Here is an 11,634-nt window from a genome sequence, read left to right on the forward strand (position 1 = left end):
AGAGTGAGGCAAAGCACAATGTATACTGAGTGTAAAAAACATTAGGAACACCTGCTCTTTCCATGACACTGAGCAGGTGAATCCAGATGAAAGCTATGATCTCTTATTGATGTCACTTGTTAAATCCATTTCAATCAGTGTAGATGAAGAGGAGGAGACAGGTTAAAGAAGGATTTTTAAGCATTGAGACAATTGAGACTTGTATTGTGTATGTGTGCCATTCAGAGTGTGAATGGGCTAGGTAAAATATTTAAGTGCCTTTGAATGGTGTATGGTAGTAGGTGCCAGGCGCAACGAATTGAGTGTGTCAAGAAATTGCAATGCTGCTGGGTTTTTCACACTCAACAGTTTCCCGTGTGTATCAAGAATGGTCCACCACCCAAAGAACATCCAGCTAACTTGACACAACTATGGGAAGAATTGGAGTCAACATGAGCCAGAATCCCTGTGGAACACTTTTGATACCTTGTAGAGTCGATGACCCGCCGATCTGAGGCTGTTCTGAGGGAAGAAGGGGTCCAACTCAATATAGGAAAGTGTTCCTAATGTTTGGTACACTCAGTGTATATTTGGGTGCTTTGTGAAAAATGAAACCTGATTGACCTTAGTGACATTAACGCTGTAGGTTTGTTTTATACAATAACATTTGAGACATATTAACACAACAGCAATAGTGTCTGACCACCTCAATCCCATCTCACTGAGCCTACATGACCTCTCTGTTCCTCTGCAGTGCCCATGGTGAAGTTCTGTGCCATCCCAGCCAAGCCCATCCATGGAGACCACTTCAAGGTGTACGGTCCCAATGACGTCATCCTTGCCCTGCAGTATCTGTGCTACCAGCCCTACAAGCTGAGCGGAACGCACCAGAGAACCTGTCTTCCCAACAACACCTGGAGCGGAACACCTCCCACCTGTGGCAAAGGTTAGGGTCAGAGCATGGCATGGCAGGATTCAGAGTTTGGAGACAGTGGGAACAGGTTTTGACAGACATCAACAGTTGACCTATTATTATTGTAAATTAATGACTATTTACTAGGTGACCAAGCCTGCGTGAAATTGATAATATTTCACTAGTAAAATGTGTACAACCATTCATAATCGTCAGTCAACTGTATAACAACACTTATTTACAACAATTTAAATCCAGTAATTCACTTTTTTTTCTATTCTTGTTCTTACAGTGAATAACACACTTGCTGAATCAGGCAAAGATACAGAAAAGAACAAAGAAAAGGGTGCAGAAAAAGACAAAGACACTGACACAGCCACACATAAAGACATTGAAAACCCCAAAGACAAAGAGATAGACAATACTACAAGTATCAAGGAGGACGTGGCTGGTAAAGATCCAGACACAGGCCTGAGGAACACGACAGTGGACATTAGAGATGGTAAAGATACAAACATAGACATTACTCTGGTGAATATCCCAGAAGGAAGCAAGGATAAAACGAGTGACAAAGAAAAAGAAACGGGGCTAGAGAAACCTACTGGAGGTAGCAAGGATAAAGTGGACAGTAAAGAAACGGATGACATGTTAAACACAGTTGAGGGAGGCAGAGAAAATGACTTGGGGAAAACCACAGAGGACACAGATGGCAGTCCAGATACGGGGGGAGACACAGACGTGCTACAGGAGATAGGCAAGACAACAGAGATTCCTGAGATAGTGGTGGTGGTGGAAGATAAAGGACAGGAGAAAGAGGAGAAGAAAGAACAACCGGTAGATACAAGCAGTGATCCAAACATAGTTGATCCTAACGACTTAAAACCTAGGGGAGACACATTTGCCATAGATTACACTGAGATAAAACCACGGGGAGACACATTTGCCATAGATTACACTGTTACGGATGTGTTTGGCACCAATGACATAGAGCAGGGAATGAATACAACAGTGTCTAAAGACATTGTGAAGAGTATTATTCCAACTAGAAGCAACAACACACAGTTCACCCCATATTCATCAGGAGGTCAGGAGACCAAAATGCCTGTGGGAAAACCACGCGAAGACATAGGATCGACTAAAGATTCAAGAAGAGCCAAAGACACAGCGGCAAGTACAAGCAAACCTGAAGAGGAAAATGCAGGAAAAGATTCAGAAAAGCCAAATAAAGAGTCTGAGGATGAGAAGAGAGAGAACCAAATCATCAATGGTAAGACATCTGAAGTGCATGTTGTAAAATACACTGCACCATTACAACAGATATTATAATGACTCTCAGCATCTTAGGTTTTATTTGACACTCTCACACTCCCTTTCCATCTTTCTCACTCCTTTCCACCTTCTGCTCTCACCACCTGCCCTCGTTCCCCTCTATCTTCCCTTACTCCTTCCTTCCAGAGAAGAGCTGTCCTCCTCTCCCGCAGCTCTACCATGGGTACCAGCAGGTGGTGCCAGGGATGGTGCCAGAGACGGTGGAGTTCTTCTGTAACCACTCGTACGCTCTGAGTGGTGACGCCCGACGCTCCTGCCAGCCTGGCAGCTCCTGGGGGGGCGCTCAACCTCTTTGTGTGAGAGGTAGGCTCTGGAATGTGTGTGTTTGTGTGTGATTGCGTGTGCCTCTACTTTGTGACTATCATCTAGGAATACGCTGTTGCACCTGCAAGTTAGGCGCTACTTTTAGCGCTAGTAGTTAGGCGCTACTCTAATCAACCCAACATTGAGAATGAGAGCAGCTCCCTGCCTGACAGTAGGTTTTAATGGGAACCCTGTGTGTGTTTTTCTGCAGCCTGCAGAGAGCCCAAGGTCTCCGAGCTGGTCAGACAGAGAGTTCTGCCTCCACAGGCTCCATTCAGGTATGTCGATTTACATTCACATATGTTACATAGCAGGCAGACAAAAATATGCACATGATATAGTCTACATAAATACGACAGACAAAAGTATTCTCCAACACTACAGATATCTGCTTTACCTTAGCGATCATCATATCTAAAAACCACAGACGTGCATAATCATATATCAACATCATACACACACCACAAGAGACCATGAATATTATGTATGATCCTCATTAATGTACACAGCATAGCAGAAGACATGACTCTATCTTTTAATGACAGAGGCACTTTACCATGTGAAGTCCACATCAAAGTTTGCCATTTAAAAACCTAAAAGGACTCTACTTATACACACTGCTAGCCTCTTAAAGAGCATTGTAAACTGGGTAGTTCGAGCCCTGAATGCTGATAGGCTGAAGGCCGTGGGATATCATACCATGGGTATGACAAAACATTTATTTGTACTGTTCTAATTACGTTTGTAACTAGTTTAAGGCACTAGCAATAAGGCACCTCAGGGGTTTGTGGTATATATATATTTTTTTATTTAACCTTTATTTAACCAGTTAGGCCAATATACCACGACTAAGGGCTGTATCCAGGCACTCTGTGTTTCATCTCCTTGGGCCTTATTGCTTAATTATACACTAGTTGTTTCTGTAAAGGCATCTCCACTGACCCCTCTCCTCTCTCCCTCTCAGGAAGACCCCTGTGCATAAACTCTACTCCTCCTCTGGGTTCAGGAGGCTCTTCCAGTCCGCCGGCCCCACCAAAGGTCCTCCAGTGCTATCCCAGCTGCCCCAGGGCTTCCACCACCTCTACACTCACGTAGCGTACGAGTGTGCCTCTCCCTTCTATCACCACTCAGGCAGTGCACGCCGCACCTGCCTCAAGACTGGCAAGTGGAGCGGGCGTCATGTCTCCTGCTCACCAGGTGAGGACAGCAGAGCCACATTACTTGATATAAAGAAAGGTTCTTCTTGCCACTTATGTATGCTAGAATGTCACTTTCAAACCACACCCAGACACTAAACAATCAAGGAAATTGGGCTGAAAAAGTAAAATTCCAGGGTGGGTATGATATGGAATAAGTTTTTCATACATTACAATATCAAGTGTTGTTGTATCACTCTGGCAAGTATGATGTTCCTTCCCTTTCTTTTCTCTTCTCCTCCCTGGCCACACTTTCCTCTTCTCCACCCTTGTCTCCCCATCCTTCTCTTTTCCCAGTATGTGGGAAGCACCCCACCTTTGACCCTCAGAGCCCAGCAGAGTCCCACTGGCCCTGGCTAGCCGCCATCTACCGACTTTCCACCAACAGAGCAGGGACCAAGCTAGACAAGAAGGCCAGCCTGGACGAGTCACTAAATATGGGGCCTGGAGCTGGACCAGGAGCAGGGGCTGGGTCCCAGGGGCAGGACAAGGCCTCAGGCTGGCAGCTGGTGTGTAGCGGGGCCCTGGTGAACCAGCGGAGTGTGGTGGTGGCAGCCCACTGTGTGACTGAGCTGGGGAAGATGTACCCTCTTGATGCAGCCAAGGTCAAGGTGGTGATGGGAAAACACTACCGCAGTGACCTCCGGGAGACCAAGGGCCTGCAGCATCTTAGGGTAAGAGAGGGGTTGGATAGGGTTGAGGCGGTTGGGGGTGGGGAGTAGGGAGTGAGATAGGGTTTGGATAGGGCTAACTGGGTTGGTGGGTGGGGGTGGCAAGTAAGGAATGAAAGGGGTTTACACTATATAGGCTAGGGAGACCACCTGTACTCAGTTAGCCACACACTGCACTAATTACACTGAAATACAACTATGGTGTACAGTTCATCACACATGAGGTTCTACACTATATAGGTACATTTACCAGCCTTATGGGATCTATATAATACCAATGGCTGGGTGGCAGGGGTTTTAAACCTGTGTCCAATTATAATGCATCATTTTACAAACATGACATCATGTGTACCACATCTAGCCATACAGCCCCATGTCTGTTTATGTTCAGTTATTGAATAGGTCCCACTTTGACTGTAAGGAAACACCAATGTGGTTGTGCTACATGACTAGTCGATTTATGGTACATACTGCACTTTATAAAGGACAGTCAATTAATGTATGCGCATATGAGTGAGGAGTGTGAGTTGCCAGGTAACAAGCACAGCTAACATCGTCACACAGAGAGCCAAGCTGTCGCCCTGCTGTTACGTTTGGCACAGTCTCTCTCTTCTTTCTACAGCTTTTCTTTTTGTCACACCCCCTTTCTTTCTCTATTCTTTCTCAAAACATCCCTCCTCTCTCTCTGATCATTCCCTCTTCATTCTGAACATCCCTTGTCTCACTGATCATACCTCCTTTCTTGTTTCTTACTCTGACCAGTTTATGTTATCTGTCTACCTTGTGATCATTTCTTTTATGTCTCTCTAACCATCCCGCCTCTTCTCCTCCAGGTGTCCTCCATCTCTGTCCACCACAACTACGACCCCCTGGTCTTGGACTCAGACTTGGCTGTGATCAAGCTGCTGGACAAGGCTCGTATCGGGGAGAAGGTCCTGCCCCTCTGCCTGCCTGACACCCAGGGGGAAGGGGCGACCTCCAGAGAGGGGCTAGTGATGGGCTGGGCCCCCCTGCCGGACCCCCGGATTGGGGAAGAGGAGAGGGCCAGGGTGGGTGTGCAGCACCTGGCCGACGTGGTGCCCTGCGAGCAGCAGTATGCCCGTAATGGCGTGCCTGTGAGCGTTACAGACAACATGCTCTGCGGCCGCCAGCGACCCGACTATGGCCCATCTAACATCTGTCCTGCGGACACAGGGGGTATCCTGATCCTTCCCGCTCAGACAGGCTCCACCCAGGACCCCTCTCTTGCCTCTCCAGGGGGGCGGGACATGTCCAAAGGGGAGTGGCGGCTGCTGGGGTTGGTGAGTTTTGGGTATGACCAGGGAGAGTGTGACCCAGACCTCTTTACTGTGTACACACATGTGGCTAACTTCAAAGACTGGATAGAGAGCCATATGAAGTGACATCACCAGGATGTGACCCACCCGGTATCTCTCTTCTCCTCCCTCCAACCAACTACACCCGCTTTTTTTTTGCCAATCTCACTCTTCATCATTATTTCCCCTGTTCCTTTTACTTGCCAATGTCTTCTCCATTCTCCCTTTCCCTCCTTTCTTCTCCCACCGTCCCTCTTCTTGTCATACACAGGCAGGGAGTGTGATCAATAAAGAGCAGAGTAACACTGGACTGCACAGGGCGGTGCACTGATGTTAAGGTGCTCTAACACTTCCTGATCAGGTAGACCCTCCACTCAGCACAGTACTTCAGTGTTCAGGCTTTACCTTCAACCTGGTGCTACAGACTTGAAAACGACTTGAAAACCAGTTCCCTCTGGCCTCTGGGAAAACCTGTTTTTCATTGTATTCTTTGATATGTATATATATAATGTAATGTATTATTATTATGGCTCTGCACATGGCTCAAGTGATGTACATATTGTATAGAAGGACAGCAAAGCCATGTTTTTAATTAACAATATTTGGGTGTGTGTGAAGACACAGTGGTCTGATTGGAGTTGATCACTGAGAGTGGTTCTGTGAGCTTTAATCCAGTATTAATTCAAGGAGACCCATATGATTGTAATAAATAGAGATGAAAGAGAGAACCTGGCGCTTGCTATGTAAATCAGCCAGCCGTTCAGCCAGGGCCAATTCTCCAGCGAAAGCCTATGAATTAATCCAGGTCAAATATACACAATGAAAGGCTTCAATCGAACAACATCAACCTGATATTTTTTAGAACAGCTCCCTCTTACATGCCTACCCAGTTAATAAAGTATGTATAATGAAGTTAATCACTTAAGTGTTGACCCCTCTGCTAGTATCTAAAGAGAAAATGAGAGAAGTAACTGACGGAGAAACATTTAGCCACAGGGTGGATGTATCAAAACATCCATTTCTATGGAGGGATGCTCTGAGACAGGCTCAGCCAAAAACCACGGCCAGAGTGACTGAGGATCCACACATACCAAAGTTATGCTCACTTCACACACACACACACACACACACACACACACACACACACACACACACACACACACACACACACACACACACACACACACACACACACACACACACACACACACACACACACACACACACACACACACACACACACGCCAAGAGTTTGCAAAGCTGTTGTCAAGGCAAAGGGTGGCTATTTCAAGAATCTCAAATATAACATATATTTTGATTTGTTTAACACTTATTTGGTTACTAAATGATTCCATTTATGTTATTTCATAGTTTTGATGTCTTCACTATTATTCTACAATGTAGAAAGTAGTAAACATAAAGAAAAACCCTTGAATGAGTAGGTGTTCTAAAACTTTTGACCGGTAGCGTATACTGTTTGAGATTAAAAAACAATTGTGTCCTCATGACAATGTGAAATGGAAATGTACAGGAATATGATAGGAAGGCTCTTTGGAGGTGCTTCGACAACACCTACAATATTGCATATGCATGCTGAGAGACGGCACATCAGAGAAGGCTGATGGGAGGAGCTATAGGAGGAAGGGCCCATTGTAATGGCTGGAATAGAATAAATGGAAAGTTCTCAAACACATCAAACATATGGAAACCACATGTTTGACTCCATTCCATTGATTCCATTCCAGCCATTACAATGACCCTGTCCTCCTATAGCTCCTCCCACCTGCCTCCTCTGCATCATATTGTAGAAAACCTAATGTTGGCAACAATGACATTCTGGCCATAGCCTTCCCTTGGACCCTCACTGCCCTGGCAGGAACAGCCTGTACAAAGAATACTTGGAGGGAGATCGAAGTTCAATAAAACCTTTGGATGGACGGCAACCTAGAGACAGTTTACTTTCTCTTGTACACAGGAACAAGATTTATGAAAGCTTTTTTGTCTCTTTTCTCCGGCTGTTTACTGGAAATGGACAAGGGCCTCATTTAGGCCTCAAATTCCCCTGAGGAGAGATCTATTCTACCCAGGCTGGAAGCAGACGCGTTCTCAGGCCCCTGTTAGCTCACTGGCCATCATCAGTAGAGTGGGCCAACACTTCACCATAACCTGACTCATCTGCTGGGAACTAGAGAATGACCCTGAGACCAGTGGAAAGCCCTTGACAATGCTGACAAAAGAGATGCAATGAAGGCTCGATAGTGTGTTTGCACTTAAGAGGCGGAGGGGCAAGGCGCTTGACACCTGACATACACTAAATGTCCGTTCACAGTCCATTTTCCCAGTCAAACCCAGCTGTAGTATGGATCCCGCTAGCATTGCATGTTCTTTAGAGCTCAGCGCTGATGGCTCTACACAGCAGAGGATGTGAGCTATATGACTATGGGCTCATCGTAATGGCTGGAATGGTATCAATGGAACGGCGTCAAACACATTGTATTCATGTGTTTAGTACCATTCCATTGATTCCATACCAGCCATTACGATGAGCCTGTCTTCTTATACTGTAGCTCCTCTCACCAGCCTCCTATGCTACACTGAAAAAAAAGGTTCTTAAATGGTTCTTCCTCAGCTCTTAAAAGGTTCTTCAAAATTCTTAAAGGTTCTTTAAATGTATGGAAGATTCCTGCAGATGTGTCCATTTCAGAACACACAGCAAATTGTTGATTTTTCAGTTAACAATTAATACTCAGTGGCGTTAAAGAACCCCAATGTTGACGTTAATGACCAGAGTTGAACCAAAACCATGCCCATCACTATCATATTTCCCAGCATGCTGCAGGTAGAATTGTCATTTTTAATATCTACAGTTGAAGTCAGAAGTTTACCACCATAGCCAAATACATTCAAACTCAGTTTTTCACAATTCCTGACATTTAATCCTAGTAAGAATTCCCTGTTTTAGGTCAGTTAGGATCACCACTTCATTTTAAGAATGTGAATTGTCAGAATAATAGCAGAGAGAATGATTTATTTCAGCTTTTATTTCTTTCATCACATTCCCAGCAGGTCAGAAGTTTACATACACTCAAAAAGTATTTGGTAGCATTGCCTTTAAATTATTTAACTTGGGTAAAACGTTTCGGGAAGCCTTCCACAAGCTTCCCACAATAAGTTGGGTGAATTTGGGCCCAATCCTCCTGACAGAACTAGTGTAACTGAGTCAGGTTTGTAGGCTTCCTTGCTCACACACCTTTTTCATTTATGCCCCAAAATGTTCTATAGGATTGAGGTCAGCGATTTGAGATGGCCACTCCAATACCTTGACTTTGTTGGTCTTAAGCCATTTTGCCACAACTTTGGAAGTATGTTTGAGTTCATTGTCTATTTGGAAGACCGATTTGCGACCAAGCTTCAACTTCCTGACTGATGTCTTGCGATGTTGCTTCAATATATCCACTTCATTTTCCACCCTCATGATGCCATCTATTTTGTAAGGTGCACCAGTCCCTCCTACAGCAAATCACCCCCACAACATGATGCTGCCACCCCCGTGCTTCATGGTTGGGATGGTGTTCTTCGGCTTGCAAGCCTCCCCGTTTTTCCTCCAAACATAACGATGGTCATTATGGCCAAACAGTACTATTTTTGTTTCATCAGACCAGAGGAAATTTCTCCAAAATGTACATCTTTGTCCCCATATGCAGTTGCAAACAATAGTCTGGCTTTTCTATGGCGGTTTTGGAGCAGTGGCTTCTTCCTTGCTGAGCGGCCTTTCAGGTTATATTCGATATAGGACTCGTTTTACTGTGGATATAGATACCTTTGTACCTGTTTCCTCCAGCATTTTCACAAGGTCCTTTGCTGTTGTTCTGGGATTGATTTAACTTTTTGCACCAAAGTACGTGGTCCCACTATTGTTTGTACAGATGAACGTGGTACCTTCAGGCGTTTGGAAATTGCTCCCAAGGATTAACCAGACTTGTGGAGGTCTACAATTTTTTTTCTGAGGTCTTAGCGGATTTCTTTTCATTTTCCCATGATGTCAAGCAAAGAGGCACTGAGTTTGAAGGTAGGTCTTGAAATACATCCACAGGTACACCTCCAATTGATTCAAATGATGTCAATTAGCCTATCAGAAGCTTCTAAAGCATGACATCATTTTCTGGAATGTTCCAAGCTGTTTAAAGGCACAGTGAACTTAGTGTCTGTACATTTCTGACCCACTGGAATTGTGATACAGTGAATTATAAGTGAAATAATATGTCTGTAAACAATTGTTGGAAAAATTACTTGTGTTATGCACAAAGTAGATCCTAAGTAGGTCCTAACCAACTTGCCAAAACTATAGTAGTGCCTGAAAAACGAGTTTCAATGACTCTAACCTAAGTGTATGTAAACTTCTGACTTCAACTGTATGTTTTTGCATTGAATGCTTAATTAATCTCATGCTATTCAATTATAAATAACATACATTTTCTAAACTATTCCAATCTATTACTTGGACTTATTGCAACCGTTACTGAAATGGTGGTCGTTTAGATGTTTAATGTAGTCTCATTTGTTAGTTTTCCCAACCCTGGCAGTCTTTCTGAATTCAAGTTGCAGGTGAATAAAAATTCCAAAAGTTGGATATCCCCACTCTGTCTGGATTCCAAAAGGACAAATTCCAATAATGTGAATTGCAAGCCTGATATGGCCTGGAAACCATTAGTTTCAGGCCACTGTGTTAGGGTAAAACTAGGCCTGCAAAAAAGGCTGCATGAAATATGTATTGTCTAAAATAATACAATTTTAATTAAAATATATTCACTTAGGATCTCACTTGGTGAAGGCCACAGAACTGAATATGAATCTACTTATGCAACAAGCATGTCTCTGTCACTATCAGGAATCAAGGTAAGACCCAAGTGCAGATTGTGTGAAGTAACACTGTTTATTGTAACACCAGGGGCAGGCAAATGACAGGTCAAGGCAGGCAGGCTCAGGGTCAGGGAGAGGCAGAGTTCAATAATCCAGAGGTGGAGCAAAGGTACCGGATGGCAGGCAGGCTCAGGGTCAGGCAGAGGTCAATAATCCAGAGGTGGGACAATGGTACAGGACAGCAGGCAGGCTCAGGGACATGCAGAGTGGTCAGGCGGGCGGGTACAAGGTCAGGACAGGCAAGGGTCAAAAAGCAGGAGGACGAGAAAAAGAGAGGCAGGGAAAAGACAGGAGCAGACAGGACAAACACTGGTTAGCTTGACAAACAAGACTAACTGGCAACAGACAAACAGAAAACACAGATTTAAGTACACAGGGATAATGGTGAAGATGGGCGACACTTGCAGGGGGGTGGAGACAAACACAAGGACGGCTGAAACAGATCAGGGCATGACAGTACCTCCCCCCCTCTTGGGACGCCACCTGGTGTCCTACATGGGCACATACCTGGTTGAGCGGGGTGCCGGCGCTGTAACTCAGAGATGAGGCCTGGTTCCAGGATGTCCCTAGTGGATACCCAACACCTCTCCTCCAGGCCATAACCCTCCCAGTCAACCAGGTACTGGAATCCCCTGCCCCGAGGTCGAACCCTCAGAAGACATCTCACCATGTACATCGGTCGGCCGTCGAAGAGACGGGGGAGAGGGGTGGCCCAGGAAACAGGAGACAGGGTGTAGTCAGACATGGTTTTAACTCTATACACAGAAACGGTAGGAAAAATACGGAGGGTACGGGGCAACAGAGGACGAACCAACGAGGAGCTAATGATCTTGGAGTGGGGGGCGGAGGGGGGAAGGTCTCGGCTTCCGGGGGTGTAGCCACGGCACTATAGCGGCATGCCAGAGCCTCAGGCTTGACCATCTTGGACACCGGTCGGTGCTGCGGAAACGTAGTGGCCCGGGCCTTATTGAACCTTTTCCTGAGGTCCTGGTACTCTGCGGGGCTGG

The 11,634-nt window shown here is 45.3% G+C and overlaps 1 protein-coding gene across 1 annotated transcript in view; it reads left to right on the forward strand.

Annotated features, from left to right (window-relative positions):
* Positions 1–6,624, forward strand: part of LOC120054025 (inactive serine protease PAMR1-like) — a 68,999-nt gene extending 62,375 nt beyond the window's left edge. Inside the window, exons 8-14 of the mRNA XM_039001384.1 lie at positions 734–925; positions 1,185–2,159; positions 2,348–2,524; positions 2,736–2,802; positions 3,489–3,721; positions 4,018–4,394; positions 5,225–6,624. Of these exons, the coding sequence (XP_038857312.1) occupies positions 734–925; positions 1,185–2,159; positions 2,348–2,524; positions 2,736–2,802; positions 3,489–3,721; positions 4,018–4,394; positions 5,225–5,794 (2,591 nt within the window). The 3' untranslated portion in view covers positions 5,795–6,624. The remainder of the gene's footprint in view (positions 1–733; positions 926–1,184; positions 2,160–2,347; positions 2,525–2,735; positions 2,803–3,488; positions 3,722–4,017; positions 4,395–5,224) is intronic.
* Positions 6,625–11,634: the final 5,010 nt, after the last annotated feature.

The sequence above is a fragment of the Salvelinus namaycush genome, chromosome 9 (genome assembly GCF_016432855.1).
Source record: "Salvelinus namaycush isolate Seneca chromosome 9, SaNama_1.0, whole genome shotgun sequence".
NCBI classification, from domain to species: Eukaryota; Metazoa; Chordata; class Actinopteri; order Salmoniformes; family Salmonidae; genus Salvelinus; species Salvelinus namaycush.